Source organism: Protopterus annectens, chromosome 2.part2, assembly GCF_019279795.1.
Source record: "Protopterus annectens isolate FY-2018-M chromosome 2.part2, PAN1.0, whole genome shotgun sequence".
Lineage (NCBI taxonomy): Eukaryota > Metazoa > Chordata > Ceratodontiformes > Protopteridae > Protopterus > Protopterus annectens.
In genome coordinates, this window is record NC_056730.1 from 325,788,519 (window position 1) to 325,805,982 (window position 17,464).

The 17,464-nt window shown below is 41.8% G+C and overlaps 1 protein-coding gene across 1 annotated transcript in view; it reads left to right on the forward strand.

The window, feature by feature from the left end:
• The window catches only part of PPIP5K2 (diphosphoinositol pentakisphosphate kinase 2), a 3,486,936-nt gene that overhangs the window by 3,184,005 nt on the left and 285,467 nt on the right, over positions 1 to 17,464 (forward strand). Inside the window, 1 exon segment of the mRNA XM_044063880.1 lies at positions 8,229 to 8,291. Coding sequence (XP_043919815.1) covers positions 8,229 to 8,291 — 63 coding nt within the window.

Genomic DNA, 17,464 nt, shown 5'->3' on the forward strand with positions numbered 1-17,464 from the left:
CAGTTCAGTTACAATTGCAAGGGATCCAAGTCTTCCCAAATCTCGACAATTGACTTCCAAATGCCACCTCCAGGGATCTACTGCTACAAAATCAAGCATTGCTACTCCATCTTGCAGATCAGTTAGTAATAACTATCAGTCGTGCAAAGAGCAAACCTCCCCCTTTTCAACACACAGAATTCATGTTATGTCAGATCAGTACAGTTCAACAAATTACCAAACTTCCAACAGCAAGAGTGCCATCATTGACAGGTGGCTTCTTAGGTAATACAGCATCTCGGTCCACAAGCAAGACTGAGTCTTCATTTGTTTAGGTATGTTGGCTTCTACCATCACTTTAGTCCCATTAGCGAGATACCATATGAGAGTGTTAAGTGGGCTCTTTTGGTCCTGTGTTCACAAAGTTTTCATTCTGTCCATGCAAGAATCCATTTTACTTAAATATGCAGAAATCGTATAATGTGGTGAATAACCTCTCTGTCAGTTGCAAAGGGGAAACCCTTCTATCTGCCAGCAACCTAGGCTACAGTAACCATAGATACTTCCCTTCTAGGGTGCGTATATGTGTGTGTGTGGGGGGGGGGGCATTTTTCATTCATAGTAATTAGTCACTTACAACATCCAAATTTCACATCAGTATTTTGGAGATGAGAGAGGTCCTCCTAGCCTTGCAGGCATTCCAGGACCATCTACCAAGGGGTGCAATTTACATCCAGAAGGACAATATGTTAAGTGGTATAGTACATTAACAAACAAGGGGGAACACACCCGTACCCACTTTGCTAGGAGACCATGCGAGTCTGGCAGTGGGCAGTGTCCTCCCATCGCTTTCTTGTAGCAGTGCACATTCCAGAGATGTGTAATGTACTAGTGGACTGTTTGAGCAGGTCTATCCTATTACCTCATGATTGGTCTCTAAAATTGACAGTGGCAACAAAGATTTTCAGCTGCTAGGGACAACCTTGCTGTGGCCTCTTTCCCTCCTACCTGAACAAGTACAGCAGTTACTTTGCCCTCATCCCTCCACAGAGACAGTCACCGAGAGAACACAGTTGGCCCCTGGGTCTCCTTTGTGCCTTATTGCCAACACCTTTCCTGAAATAATTCATACAGAAATCCACAAGGTGCAACATCAAGGGGATTCCCATTGCCCCATTCTGGCCCTGGCAGGTTTGGTTCTCCTTCATTTGGCCTCATTTGCTACACCTAGGTGTTGAATCCCACTCCTGATCTTCTGAGTCACCCATCCCGGATGCCTACTGGATGTACAAGCCGTAAACATAGAGATGCCAGGCCATCTTCTCCAGTAGTTCATATAATAATTTGTTCTCAAAAGCAATCAACCAAGAGCACTTATAAAAGTAAATAGATAAGTTTTTCTTTGTAGGCATTATCTGCCCCCCTCCCATCAATATTAGAATTTATTTCAGAATGTTTTCACCAAGGATCTAGTAACTCTACCATCAAAGTTCAAATGGCTGTCATTTCAAATTTTCACATAGGCTATAATGACACTTCCATTGCTTACTGAAAAATATCTAAAGCTTTCCCCGAAGGAGCCTTTTTGCTGAGACCTCCCAATTCGGAACCCAGTTCCCCCATGGGATGTCACAATTTTGCTTCAATCATTGACTCAGAAACCCTTCAAGACAGCTGCATCAGTTGACCTTAATTACCTTTCTTGGAAAATTGTTTTCCTAATTGCCATTACATCTACTAAATGAATTTCATGAAATACAAGCACTCTTGTGCAAGCCCTCCCTTTCTCATTTTCCACAAAGACAGAGTGTCATTGAAAACAAATCCTACTTTTCTCCCAAAGGTCTCATCTGAAGCAAATTTGAATCAATCCATTGATTTGCGAGTCTTTTTTTCTCAATTACTGTAGAGAATGAGAACATACACTTCATACCTTAGATGTTAACAGGCAGATCAGATTCTACTTACACAGTACCAAAGATATTAGAAAATGAGTTAAACTCTTTGTCTCCTTTTCCTAAGCAAAACTGTGAAATTATGTGTCAAAAGTTAATTTCTACGTGGCTGTCTGACTGAATTTGTTTTTTATGTAAATCTTAGGGTTGTCTCTGCATTGAACACCAATAGCTCATTCCACCAGAGTAATTGCTACCTCTACAGCGTTTATTAAAAGAGTTCCCATTCATGACATTTGCACAACAGCAACCTGGTCAACAGTTCTTACATTTATATCTCATTACAAATTGGATGTGCAATCTTGAGCCTGTGCATCCTTTGGTTCTACCATTCTCGGTAATGTCCTTTCCTGATACCACCCAGGTCCCTTTAGGCAGCTTGAAAATCTGTCTCAAATGTTGAATTGGTTGAAAATAGACATTGGATACAGAAGTTATGTACTTTTTCTTAACAGTAGATCCATGTTGTCTCATTTTCATTTGGTTCAACATGCCCCCCCCCCAGTTTATCATCTGTAAACTTCTAGTGTTCAGACAGGCTTTAACCAAGACCCTGTCTGCTTTAGGTCACACAACCAAGTTTGGCATACTTAGTAAGCTGCTGATTTTATTTTATGGGGGTGTTTATACTTATCCTGATGTTTTTTATCACTGATTAGTAAGAGTCAGCAAGCTCGATCTGAGATAATTTAGGTTGAAGGAGGAAATTGTGGGTAAGGGAGGAGTCAGAGCCTCTGATCCAAAGCTTCTGAAAGAAGCTGCCAAGATTGGATATGACAGCCCAAATGTTTCACCGGACGAAAATGATATGATATTGTTATAGTAAGCACATATCTTTCGTTTTTTACACCACCTCATTCTATGATTTGTTAAGAGCCCATGAGTGACGAGCCTGATCCTAGAGAACTGTCTTTGTGGAGTTAGTCATTTATTGGTGCCACTTGCCACCAGGGACTCACCTCCTGGGAGTGATGCCCAGGTCTGTGCTGTCTAAGAGGCCCTACTTGTGGAGGGTTTTCCATTTACAAGGGCTTATGCTTCAAGGCTTAGACTTCAAGCAGATGTTTGACGTCTAGTGGCAGCTTGAGTTATGGTGCTGTAGCTCATCCTAAGAGAATTTGGTCTGAAGGACAACCTCGGCCTGGTGCAGGGCACTCCCTTTTTCTTATGAGTGATACTCCAGCTCCCATTTTTCCAACACCCATCTCCATTGCACTTGTGCTGTCCCAGGCACAAAGTTACTCCCCCTCTTTGCAAGGGTTCTTTTACTCCATTGCCTTCATGTCCTTTGAGATGTTGGGGGATTCCAAAGCTACTGTTTCAGGAGACATACAAAGATAATATTATCACCTTTATCTGCATTTCCCAAGATGGTCCAATGTTTTAGAGATACTCTTAGATTTGTGAGGAATTGTTTAGACTGTCACCAGGCTTCTGCCCCCTTCCACACTTTCTGAGGAAGAAGCCTGAAGAATCTCAGACTCTCCCCGCCCTGAAGCCAGTCATTTGGAATGTCATCAAGGCAGCCTGACTCTTCTCCTTCATTTTATGCAAAAACTAATGCCCTGTACCATCTGTCACCTCACTGGGCAGAAAAACTCATTAAATGTCCTAGTGTGTACTCCAGTGTGATCCCCAGTATTTTCCTAGCTTGTAGGAATTCTCAAGCTGTGGCTAGGCATGGCAAGGGAGCATACTTCTTTGCCAGATTACAGCCTAGGTCCTCAAGCATTAGTCTCACATGTGCCAGTTCCACTTCTATCTGTTGGCATGGCTGTGGATAAATTTGAAAACATCACTGACTTTTTGGACAACTAGGATATTTGTGGGAATATGATTATGCCTTCTACATCAAATAACACTTTGTTGATGCTTCATGTATGCCAGAGCAGGATGGTGACTGAGATTGTTTTCAGTAAAAGAGGAACTCAAAAACAAGATTCTGGATGTCATTTTGTGAAAGACATGCTGGAACATTGGAGTTCCTCTGTGATCCACCTGACGACATCCATCCCTTCTTCTTCTAGGCCTGGTCAGCCACAAAAGAGGAAAATGCTTTCTTGATGTCGAAGGAAGACTGTCAGATGTCATATGCTTGCCCTCTCCTGAGCTGTGTCATCCAAATGGGCAAATGTACTGGTTACTCTACCATAGTCCTTACTTCAATTTGGGGTTGCCTTTTGGGGAGGGTGATTCTCAAGGCATGCACCAATATGGAAAACATTTGCATTCTCCTTTTTGGTCATATTCTGGAGTTCGTCTTTCCCCAGGAAGAGCTGTGTTGCTGCACCACTCTGTTTCAGTGGAAGTTATGGGACAGACCCAGAACCTACTTCTCAGAGTGGCTTTAGAGGCTATCTCATTGTTAGAGAATAAGTGAAGGTTTTATCCAATCTCTAGCTCTTGTTTTCTGGTTCTAGAGGGAATGAATACTTTCTGTGCAGTTCTGTACTGCAATTTGATTTCAGATGGTCAAGCTGGATGGAGATCATGTCTTTGCTCTTACATGATGTCTGGATGGTGGCACTGGGCATGATAGATGCCTTTTGGCATTTCAGCATTTAGGATCCACACAAGACTTCTGCAACCCAGTTTGTGTGGGTGTCAAGCCCAATATAAAAAATTGGGCTTTCATCAATACACAAGAGTCTTTACCAAATTGTTAGCCATTACAGCTGAAGCCTCAGTGGAAAAGTTTCCTAATGTCCCTTTACCTGGATAAATGTCTCCTGTGTCTCCACCCAGGGACTTTCTGGAGGCATCCCTCTCTTGAGCTTTTCTTTGAATGCAATCACTGAGACTGCTCATAATTCAAAGAATTTGTGATTCCTTCTCAGAGAAAGCACTTTATCAAGAGTATAAGAGGATGCTTTCCATTTCTAGTCATTTCTGCCCTTGGATAGGGTCCATGAGGTCATAGCCTTTGTATCTGTGGTGACAAAACAGTGTAGAGTCCAAGCCCAGGTTTTGCTCTGCCTTCTGCACTTGATGATTGCTATGATCTTCCTAGTGCCATTTGCATGCGGCTGTTGTTCCAGCTATGAGCTGTGAGGTGTCAGTAACTTCAGAGCTGTCATGGACCTGATTTTAGTGTTGGATTTTTGTTGCTGTCCCCTGGAATGATGGACAATTCCCACAGATATCTTGCTAGGTCTGCCCTGATTTTGGTGTCAGGATTTTGTTCCAGGTCCCTAGAATGTTGGACAGTCCCCACAGATATCTTTCTAGGTCTGCCTTTTTGGCAGCTGAACTCATAACATATCCTGACAGTAGGAATTTTCATTTCCCATGTGGTGCAGTGTGTGTGTGAGTGCCACCCCCCCCCCCCCCGAAGGGAGTGCTGCATATCCTCCAGTTGAGGTTCAGAGCAGTGTTTCTGTTCCTGAATGCTTTAGAACAATAGCTGCTTTTTGAGATATTTCCTTAACCACTCTGCCATCTAGTGTATTGGGTGGTGCCTAAATAAGCAGTACGACACAAGGTCTCTACCCTCTTTGCAGAGCAATCATGGGTATCTGCTATTAGATCATAAATACCCTGGTATCAGTTTATCTACAGTGGACATCTGTAGCAAGATGAGCTGACAGATGCTGTTAGCTAGGCTAGTCTTCTCCTGGAGTTCTAGATTCAGAAGTTGTATTTGAGTAGCATCTTCCAGAAATAGAGTACTCCAGCAATAAGCTTGTTTCCCTTTCAGAAGAATGTAACTGTCTTACATTTCTGATGATTTTTCATGGCAGGAGAGAGAGCGAGCGATGGGCACTTGTCCTGTTGGCATAGGATGTTTCCTGTATTCTTCTCATTTCCATACTTCATCCCAAGCATCAGCAGAGAAAGAAAATATCATTCTCTTCACATCTTGGTGACTAAGGCCACCGTAGTGTTGGGCTTTTTAGTGCCTGGATGAGCAAAAAGAACCCCATGTTCAGAAAAGAACATTTCTGTCACAGTTACAGTGAAAAATGACTCCACCTCAAGGCCTGATCAGTAGTCAAATTCAGTGATATAAGTGAGTTACATATCTGGGATGTCAGACATGATTGAAGTTAAGAAGCCTTCCAATCAACAGGGCTATGCTTTCACATGCATCTGTTTCTCAGTTTGAGCACAGTAGTACCCTTAACTTTACCAACTGGTTATGTTGGCAGATAGTCTCAATGTTACTCAAGCATTTGCTTGGCTTTAAGTTAATAGGTTTATAGGTTCGTAGGTGTGTACTAGGCTAATGGCTCTGGAGCCTTTACAAGCCTAGCCCATAGAAGTGCCCTAGCCTCGTGCTGCCCGACATTATTTCCCAGTGCCTCTATCAAGTAGAGCCACTGCAGCGATCCCCGGGGTGAACTTTCTATTTCTGAGTTATTTGATGATCAGTGTGCATGTGTCAGAAATTTCCTGTACATTATGCTGTTATGGATGGCAGTTGTATGGCTTAGCACCAGTTGGTCTACAGTACCAGTTGGTCAGTGGTCACACATTTCCTTAATGAAGTGTTGTAGCTCCATCCTCCTTTGAAGGACCCCTCTACTTCTTAGGATGTGAACTTTGTTTGACAGGCTTTTCTCCTCATGGTTTGTGCCTGTTAACTTTGTTTCATTGAAATTCATTTCATGGAAATTGTCAGTGCTTGTGGCCATTGTCTTTATGCATTACTTCTCAAGAGTTTCAGGCCCTAAAAAACCCTGTCTGGCCTTTCACAAGGTTAAGTTAATCTTGAATGTGGATTTGGAGGTTTGGCTATTTTCCAGATTTCTTTGCACTGATGGAAACCAACCCTTCACACCCCAAACAATAATTTATTAGCTTAACTTTTACTTGAACTGCTTGTGGGACTTTAGGCAAACCTGTTTGTCTCCTTTGCTGCATGCAAGATAGGGACTGTTTTTTTACCATGCAGACACTATACAAATAGATTGCTAGCTGCATTTTTTTTGTTGTTTTTTTGTTTTTTTTGCTATCAAGTTGGCTGTCTGCCAGTTAGCAAAGTATACAGTCAGAGCTTACTCCACTAGTGAAGCAAGGTGAATGTTTCCAGTACTTCCTGGGAGAATTTTCCCATTGCAGCTGTCAGTGTTGTGGCCACTTGGTCCTTAGTGTACAAGTACCCAAACGCAGTATTATCTCAGCTGCCGCTTAGGAAGTCTGCCTGCATCTTGGAAGGTCAATACTGCAGGACTCTACTGTCTGAGGTCTGTGCTTGTGCAGTCCTCTGACTCTGTCCATCTGGGTGGTTACCCCTAAGAATTTGTATCAACCCAGAACTCATCAGAGAGGATCATCAGCATTAGTTGCAACCAATACATTCTTTAACATATCAATTGCTTAGAGGACCCCCTTGATGGGCCAGGAATACCATCGTCCTGTCTGCTCAGATGTATGGTTTTCTGCCATTTGCTGCTGTTGGAGTTTTAAAAGTCAGGCAAGTATATATTCCTGCATCACTTTTTTTAATAATATAGTGTCAGATCTGCATTATTTGTTAATTAGCAAGATTTTGCTTCCTGGTGTCATGGAAGTGATCATTTGGACTCTGGTGACATGCATGCTTATATAGCTGGTGTGTTGCATCATGGCATGCACTGGTACATATCCATAGACATTGGACTTTACAGAAACAAAGTACCAGATTCTGATTGGTGGAGAAGAATATCTAACCAAAGACCCATCAATGAAAGTCCTGTCTTAGATCAGCTGATATTGTGGTACTTAAATAAGCATATTATTGTCCATTAAATTTAGTAGAGAAAGAGGAGTTGTACCTTTGATAATCTCCACTATTTTTATAAATACACCTAGAAATAAACAAGGAATTCCAGGATTCTCAAAATGATCAGGTACTGTAGCTTTAGTACTTTTGTCGTTTTCTTGTTATCTCTCAAGGTTTTCAAGTGAGCCCTAATTTTGTAGCACAAGTTGCTGATGTAATAGTAAATCTGCAGAAGGAACCTAGGCATGTGGTTGAAAAATAGCTAACTTATTTTAACCCTCTGAAGACAATTTCTTCACCTGATCATCTCTGCATGACCTTCACAATTGATTTTCAAGATGTTAACCAGAGTTGATCTGCACATATGTTTTTTTGTAACCAGCTTTTTCCCTTTTTGGGGCAGTATGCAGAGCAAATCTCAACCAGCACCTGTGACTGTTCTTTATTCTTTCTTAACAGATTGATTTTTTTTCTGACACTACTGCATGTACTTAGGTTGTTGTTTCCTTTTTTTCTCTCCAGTGTTCTCTGTTTTTGCTCATATTTAGTAGCAGTTTTGATTTTCAGGTACTTGTTTTTCTCTTTCTTAGACATCACACATGGTTCTGCTGTTAAAAGATTTTCTATCTCATTTGCTCGACACTCAACCAATGGTATGTTTGCTTTTATTTTTTTTTTTTTATTTATTTATTTTTTTAAGGTATTCCCACAGTTCACCTCTGCCAGCTGTATGGTGTAGAGGGATGTAGCCCTGACTTAAGACTCATATGACCTAGTTTTTTTCAGTGGCCCAGATGGTGAAGGAGCCAGCAGGAGAGAGAGAGAAGAATAATGAGGCTAAGTCTGCTGTCCTGTATGAAGGGGAGAGTTGGTGGCATGTATTTTGGGATGCATGTTCTTCCAGCAAGTCTCTGGCAGAGACCAGAGAATGAGAGAAAGGTGAACGTCTCTCTTTTTTCATTAAGGAGGAGGCTATTGGGAGACTGCATCACTCATGAAAGTGAGTGGTAAAGCCCTCAAACTATTCCATTGCACACACCCCCCCCCAATCTGTTTCAAACACGCACAGTGGAATGGGTTTGGCTTATGAAAAATCAGTCTGATTGTTTATTGGTTGATGATTTGGAAGAGAAAAACTGTAAGATAAAAAATACTTGGCAATTGATCTCTTTTCTCGTGACTAGTCATTAAACAAGTATGTATGTAACTGTCTTTATGATCAAAGATTGTCCTCCACTAATAGCAGAATATATTCATGAAGTTTTTTTTTTTTTATCTAAGTATTATCTTTATACTAATTTTGTTACCAGGGCTTCTAACATTATGCAGTCATGTTGCCATGTGCACCTTACTCCAGCTACTGCCTTGTCCACTTCTCCACAGTTCTGGGTTTTTGCTCTGTCTGGCATAACAGGAAAGAAGGGAACTGGAGTAATCTTTCAGGGCTGAAAACTGGAGAGGAGTTTGACTTATTCCTAGCCTTCCATTGCATTGTTCGTCGTTGCAGCTTGAGAAGCTCATCACTGACCATGGGTTCCAGCAAGGCTCCAATCTTCTAGACCAATTCTAATACATTTTCCTATATTCCAGATTATAGAAAAATGTCTTTCAAAGCTGTGGTGGCCAGGACATAAACTTTTCCATTTATATTGCTCAAGACTTTTCGGCTTTAAAAAAACAAAAGATGCTCAGCATTAGTATCAGAATAGCAAAACCGTAAACTTAGTGGTATTAGGTACAAACTAGTCTATCCAGCATATTTAGTAGGATGAATACAAACCTTCTGTACTCCAGAAGAAGCCATGTCTGAAATACAAAAGGAGTCTTATACTACAGAAGCACCAGCGGACAATGTGTCAGAAGCAGGATCAACCACAATTGATGTGCAAACTACAGTTGGGTAAACTCTTACCATAACAGTAGATGTCCTTCTCTTCACTGTTGCAGCATTATTCACAATAGGGAATCTCTTGCCTAAGATAGCCCAACGTCTCGCTATATGTCACACACATGCTGCCCGTACAGGATGTAAGGATAAAGGTGACATACAAACAAAGTTACCCAGAAGTGAATGACCTCAGAAGAGAGAAGTCTCCATAGGACGAAAAAGACCATGCACATCAAGAAGGAGAAAATGCAGATGGAAAAAACAAAAGGAAGACCCTCAGCCAGAAGGCGCAACCAAAGTAAAATCCACAGGAAGAAGATGGCTTGGAAGGAGGGAGGGAATACTGCAACAGTGAAGAGAAGGATATCTGCTGTTTTGCTAAGATTTTACACAAGTGTACTATGTCCTCCTGTATCACTGTTGCAGTATTCTTCACAGTAAGGAGAGTGTATATATATACATACATATATATATATATATATATATATATATATATATATATATAATTTATTTATTTATTTATTTTTTTATGAAATCCTTGCATTCTCTTCCTTCCAGTCTTTCCAGGGCAACATTTATTCTAAGATTTTTTCTCTTCACACCATCTTCTTGATATGTAATTTTATCATTTAAAAAAGGTCAGTCTTACATTCAGAAGCAGTCAGCATTGCTTTCAGTTCTTTATTTTCCTGGATTAACATCTGCAAGGAATCTGAATGTTCATTAACTGCTTCTGTAATCTCTTGTACAATTTTCTAACTTTCTGTAATGCAAGTGTATAGTCTGTTTATTTTTATAACTTCTAGAAACACATCTTTTAGAGTTATATGCTGGGTTTCTTCACCAACAATTGGATCTATTTTTGCAGCCCATAGCCTAGCTCCTTCTCCAGAGATTTCCCAATTCTCCTGATTCTGAAATAAATTGTTTTTTCCCCTCATTAATTTAAACAATATCTAATCCTTTGTTGCCTGAAAGCTTTATAATACACACATAGGCTAACCGAGGGGGGGCGTTTTATTCATTAACACACATTTTTAATCTCGGGCACTGCAAATTGTGGTTGTCCTATTCAATCTGCTATGTACCAAAAATGTGTGCTTTTATTCTTTCTTATGCTGTTTCTGTTTTGTGATTCAGTGTTTCATAATAGTGTTTTGTTAAAGTTTTAATAATCTTAATACTATTTTTGGCATTTTCTGTACCTTTGTTTAAGATTCATGTAATTAGTCTTGTATTTTTATTGTATTCATTTTATTTTGACACCAAAATTTGATTTTACCACTTGTATAGAATTTAAGAATACCAAAAATTGTATTATTTACTTTATTGTTGTTCAACCTCTTATATCTGTCAGTCTCTTTTGTGAAGTATTCCTTAAAATAATCCAGTTTAGTCACATATGCAATTATTCTTGAAACCGATGTAAATATCTTTATAACCATTGTAAATCTGAAACAAATTACATTATGACCTAGCAGTGGCCATGGAGTAACTTATATTTCATAGATTTTATCTTTAAGATCGTGAGATGTATACAGTCTGCCAATTCTACACTGAGTTCCAAAAACATGAGAGTAATGCATGTAAACAGTAAATCATTTTTGTCATATTCATTTACTTCTGTAAGATTGGTATTATTTATAGGTTCATAGGCAGGTACTAGGCTATCTGCCCGAAGGCATTTATAAGCCTAGCCGGAATGTGTTGGCTTTCGCTGCCCCCTTAGATTAATTCCCTGTATCTCTGTCCAGCAGAGCCATTGAAGTGATCCCTGGGGTAAACTTTCTGTTTCCCATCCACTTGTCAAGGTTTCTGTTGAAGAGGGTTAGTGAGGAGCTCTGCCTAATGTAGATTGGAATCTTGTTCTTGAGCATGGGAAGTCTCTGGGACAGGAATCTATCCCTCCAGCACGTCCTATTTATTGTTGTGGTGAGGTTTAGATCCCTGGAGTGTGTGGCTCGAGGTGATATGGTTTTCTTTAGGTGGAGCATGTCCATCAATTCTGGGTTGGACATGGCCTTATATGTCAGGCAGAGATCACCTCTGAGTAGGCGGTATGCGACCAAGTACTGCTGGAGTTTCTTCAGTCGAGCTGTATAGGGCATCTGCTTGAGGCCATTGATTCTCTTGGTGAGGTACTTCTGTGGTCTTTCCAGTTGTTGCAGGTGTCTTGTAAGATACATCCAAGTGGGGCATTGTACTCTATGATGGGTCTGATGAGTGATGCGTAGAGGGGCCCAATGATCTCTTTCGATCTGGATGCAAACCCTTTTGTGATTAGGTGGGCCACATAGAAGGATTTTCTAACCACTTTGGCAGTGTGATTATCAAAGGAGAGGTTACTATCTGCTTGGGTCCCCAGATCCCTTATTACATCTTCCGTATTTAGGGGACTACCACTTATGTGGTAGTTTGTGGGTACTTTGTTTTTTCCAAAGGGTATGACTATGCACTTTTTGGCATTTAGCTTGATGCCATGGTTTTGACACCAGGTATCTGTCTCAGTGAGACCCTTTTGGAGGATGTCTTTGTCAGCCGGAGAGTCAGTTATAGCCCCTAGTTTGCAGTCATCTGTGAACTTGGTCAGCCATAGTCCTCCTGTGCTTGCCTGTACCTCTGAGAAGTATATGCCGAACAGGAGGGGTCCTAGGACTGAGCCCTGGGGAATGCCACTTGTAACCGGTTTAGAGTCAGACTTGGCTCCCGCAACTTTTACCATGTGGGTTCTGTCCGTGAGCCAGTTGGCAACCCATCTCGTGATGTAGGGGTTTATGTTCAGGTTGGTGAGCTTGTCTGTAATACCTGAGTGGGGAATGGTGTTGAAGGCCTTTGCGAGATCTAAGTAGGCTGTGTGGACCACCTTTCCTTCGTCTATAGCCTTGGTAACTGTCTCAAAGAAGTCCACCAGGTTTAGGAAGCAAGATCTGCCCTTAACAAAACTAAACTGGGTAGGGTCCAGTGTTTCGAAGTTCCCAAAGTCTCTGTTAATGAGATCCATGATGATGCGCTCCATAGCTTTGCAGACCAAGCTAGTCAGGCTTATAGGGCGATAGTTCCCGGGGCCCGTTGTGGCTCCACCTTTGTGGAGCAGAATAACCATTGCTGTGTGCCACTCTGTGGGCACGTAGCTTGTAGAGAGGCTGAGTTTAAACTGTGTTGAGGTGATGGGTTAGTTCATCTTTGAGCTCGTGTAGGACGCAGCCTGGGACACCGTCCGGTCCCATTGATGCTGTGTTTTTCGCATTGCAGAGGGCTGTTTTAACCTGAGTGTCTGTGAATTCAGGGGCACTACATTCTTCTGGTATAGTTATGGACCCTTTTTGGGGTGAGGGGGGGGTGAAGTTTGCACTGAACCTGTCTGCCAGGATGTTGGCTATATCGGTCGGTTCAGTGTATTTTGTGCCATTCTGCACTAACTCCGAGCAGATCTGAGAATTGCCACTTAGACTCTTGACATAGATAAAGTATGCCTTGTGGTTATCTTTGGAGTCCATGGCAATTTTTCTTTCAAAGCTAGCCTTGGATGATTTTATGAGGGAACGTAGTTTCTTGCTGATACTGATCAGGGATGTCTTCCCTTCTTGGGATTTTACTCTTTTTTTTTTTTTTTTTTTTTTTTGTACTAGTTTCGTCCTTCTATTGTATAGCTTGTTTATGGCAGGGATCCACCAGACTGGTTTCCTTTTCTTGGAGGAGAGAGTCTTGGTTTTGTTTGGGATAGCACGATCCATGCATTCTTGTAGGTGCCTGTAGAGTACATTAGTGAAGGATTTTGCAGCTTGGACAGCGTTATCCTTTAGCATGGGGGCTTTGAAACTTCCCACCTCGGTCTTAAGTAACGTGAAGTTTGCTTTTGAAAAGTATTCACGTTGGTTTCTTTGACCGTGGTGCTGGAATGTGGATATCCAGAGTGATTAGTTTATGGTCAAATCTAACCAGTGAGGGGTTGACCTCCATTGTGGAACAACGGTCCCCCATGTTGGTGATGACCAGGTCCAGTATGTTGTCACCTCTGGTGGGGATGTTGACCAGTTGATCCAGGGTGTTTCAGTTTATAAATTCTAGGAAATGTTAGGCAAGGGAGTTTGTACTTGAGTAGTTCTCACAGTTAATGTTTGGGTAATTGAAATCACCCAATATCAGGGTGTTTGGTAGGACCTTTATGTTTCCCAGTGTTTCCAGGAATGCGGAGTAGGGGTCCTGGGACATGGTGGGTGATCTGTAGCAAGCTATAATTTGAATAGCAGTTTTGCCCATTGTTAGTTGCACATGGATAATCTCTGAAGCATCGTGCTGTGCCACTAACCTGGTGGTGTGGGTATCCTTGATGAATATGGATATTCCCCCGCCTTTTGTATTTCGGTCCGGATTTTTTGGCCGAAATGTATAGTATGAGTTGTAGCTTGGTAGTGCTGGGGTTGCTCTCTGGAGCCTTAAACCAGGTTTCTGTTACTGCATATATATCGATTTTCTCCATACTGAGGAGTGCCTCGAGTGTGTGCATTTTGAGGTTTAGACTTCTGGCATTGAGTAGCATTACCCTCAGTTTTTTGTTACTTGTGCTATTTACTGCACTGGATTTGTTTTTTGAGCCTTGCCTAAAAAAGGCACTATGGGAGTGGCAAGAGCCTTGGCCAGTATTCGAAAGTCTAAGGGTGACAGGTGCAAGCCGTCTCTAGCAAAGCAGCATGGCTTGTCGAGCATGTCATCCCAGGTTGACAGACACTGGATCCCCTTTGAATGACACCAGAAGCTTAGCCAATTGTTGAAATTGATATTTTTTTCTCTATACCATGGTATCATTCTTGGTGAGGGCAGGATGCTACTCAGGATCAGGGTCATACCAACCTGGGCTACGTGATCAGAGAGCTCCCCCATGTCTCTCTCTATGTAGTCCAGGGAGGTACGGCTCAGGTCATTCACACCAACATGGACAATGACAGAGTCATATTTGTACTTGTTCTGGAGTGACCTGAGTGCTTGTGTTATGTGGCGGATCCTGGCACCCGACAGGCAGCTAACTTTAACCTTATCCTTGTTCAGCTTAGTGAGTGGGACGTCAGTGTGCCTGACTATAGAGTCACCTATTACTAGTGTGTTGGGTATGTTATTTTGCCTTAAGGGCTGTGATTGTCTGGCACACTGGTTTTGTGAAGTGTGTGTTTCATGGTTTGTGTTGTGGGGGTGGAATTTGCTTGGATGTCTGCTTTGGAGGTCTCTGTTGCTTTTGCAGATTTTTATTTAGAGCCTCCGAGTATGTTTACGTGTATTTGTTTGTTTTTTGCCGGTGCTGGTTTCATAGGTCTTTGTGAGACTGGTAGTGTGATGCAAGTAATTCCCTTCTCCTCTTGACTGTCTGGTCCAGTCTTTGGTTGAGAGAGCTTAGCCTCCAATTTGGCTGTATAATTGCATCTCTTGCATGTATTAGTGTTTGGTGGAAGGAGGAGAGGGTTTTCTGTGTACATGAGGCAATTGTAACATTGCCTCAAAATGCCCAGGTTCACCAGTTGGACCGGAGAGTACACCTGAAACTGCCCTTTGGACATGCCTGGATAGGTACAGTGAACTGTTTTACTGATTGGCTGTTAGGTCGAATAGAGAGCCTTGTCCTTCTCTGCAGTATAGGGGGGTCTAGTGCTATGGTTTATTAGTGCTTGCTATGAGTTTTGAACAAGTGCTGGGATGAGAAGTGAAAGGTTTGAGTGCTTAAGTTGAAAGTTTGTGTATTTCCAAGCGAAAAATTGAAGAGCAGACTTTGTGGAGCCGGGAATAGTTATACCCTAACTAACTGGCATGCAAAACTGCGCAAATGCGGGTTTTATAGCAGGGAAATGAAAGAGACAGAAATTAGCCCAAAATGGCCAATAAACTACTAATTCCTGGGCTGAAACCACTCCTCCAGGGATATATAGGCTGCTCAAAGCTCCATCTCTCCCAGTGAACAGAGAAACTTCCTTCTATCCAAGTAAGTTAAGGGCAAACACAGAAACTTGTAACACAGCCCTGAATTCAGCACTAACCTGAAAACTGGACTATACTAACTTAGAAAGGAGAGAAAATAAGTATATATATATATATATATTTTTTTTTTTTTTCAGAAAAGAAAGCAGATACAATAAAAAAAACCACTTTAAATACACAGAAATAGCTATCCAACTTGAGTGTGTAGCCTACAACAGTTAAACAGGTAATTTAAACACAAAAATGACTGTTAAAGTGCAGGCAGTAAAATAAGTACAATATGTAGCTGAAACAAGCATTTTAAATCACAGAAACTCTAGAAAATCGACGTTTTAGGCGGAATTAGCTAAAAGCAGCAAGAAAATGCAGAAAAATGATACTTAATCATTCCAAATTCTCTCTTGTTTCTCTGCTGCTGTAGAACTCTGCAGGTGACCAGCCAGGAGCTTGCTGAGCTGTATACTAGTGCAAAAACCTAGCAAATGCGGGTGTTATAGCAGGGAAATGAAAGAGATAGAAATTAGCCCAAAATGGCCAATAAACTATTCTGTAATGTTAAACAGAGGCAATAATTATTGGCTTTACTTTTGCACTTGTGTCTGGATTACTCATCATACAATTGACTAGCGATTTCAGATTGCAATATCAAGTTGTCTGTTATGTTACCTAATAATTCTAAGTTTCTTAAATCTGTTTGGCTCCAATACGTAGCAGCCATTAAAAATTTACTGACATATACAATTTCTTTTGATATTCAAGAGTGACTGTAGATAACATACCTTTATCTGGAATATTGTTTAATATTTTTGTCATTACAAAAATTCTTTTCCCAAAGTGCAGTGCCTCTTCTTTTGTCTTTAATCTTTCAGATATAATGAGCTTATTCTTCATTTTTCATAAATGGAATATCTTTCTCCACTAAATAGGATTCATCTGATGATGATGCCTTCATTGCTGTTCAACCTGTGGTTTTCAGATTTGAGGATCAGATCTGACTCTGCTGCATACCAAAGCTCTAGGATCTGACATCTGAGCTCCTTCCCTACCCATAATACTCCTCTCATCCAAATCCCTCAGATCTCATTTGCCGCGCTTCGTATAGCATAGGGAATCTCATTATCTGAGCTCCTCTGGGTTTTCCTTTGAGTTTATCCAGTTATTTTTGTAGTATCTTCATATATATTTTTTCCTCTCCTTCAACAACCCCGACCTGGTTCCAGAAAAACTTCCATTGCTTCCTCCATTAGGTCTTCTCGCAGCCTTTCTGAATCTGAGGTTGACATCATGATGGTTAAGTTTCTCAAGGCACAAATCCAGCTGTAGATCTTGCCTGCTCCATCCCCCCCCCCCCTGGATCTACGAGCAATATTCTGACCTTTACTTCTATGTCTCCTTCTGCAGTCTGATACCCGGTTTTGGAGTTATCAGGTCCAGGCTTTCCTGGAGCTGAGATGTAGGAGCTGACCGGTATGGTTAACTCTGACGGTCTCCCTGACTCACCTGACTTTGACAGTTTCAGAACGGAGTGGCTGTCACAGATGTAGCTTTGGCATTGGTTCCAAGGGGTTGGCATCCGTTACGAAATTTTTAGAGCTGTCTTTTCCCCTCGGGGCCTCGACATTTGATAGCTTTGTTCAGACTCCTCACTCAGATCTGGGGGCTGTGGGGATTCATGGGGCTTTCCCGTCAACAGCTTCAGCTCTGGCAGGGGTGCCTCTGTGTCTCGATCACCCTCGGCATTCGAGGTGGTGGAGAGGGTTCTCTCTGCACTCAGAAGAGCCTCAAGTCTACCTGCTTTGAAGCCCAGCCCCCCCTCCAGCAACCTTTGTGCCTGACCCATCTACTCTCTCTCTTCTGGGACAGCCTGCCCAGAAAGACTTCCAGACTACTTTCCTTTTGGAACACCTGGAGTCTTTCTGATACCTTCCCAGAGCACCCTACTGTGGAGGTTCCTCGGAAGCACCAGTGTAGAAG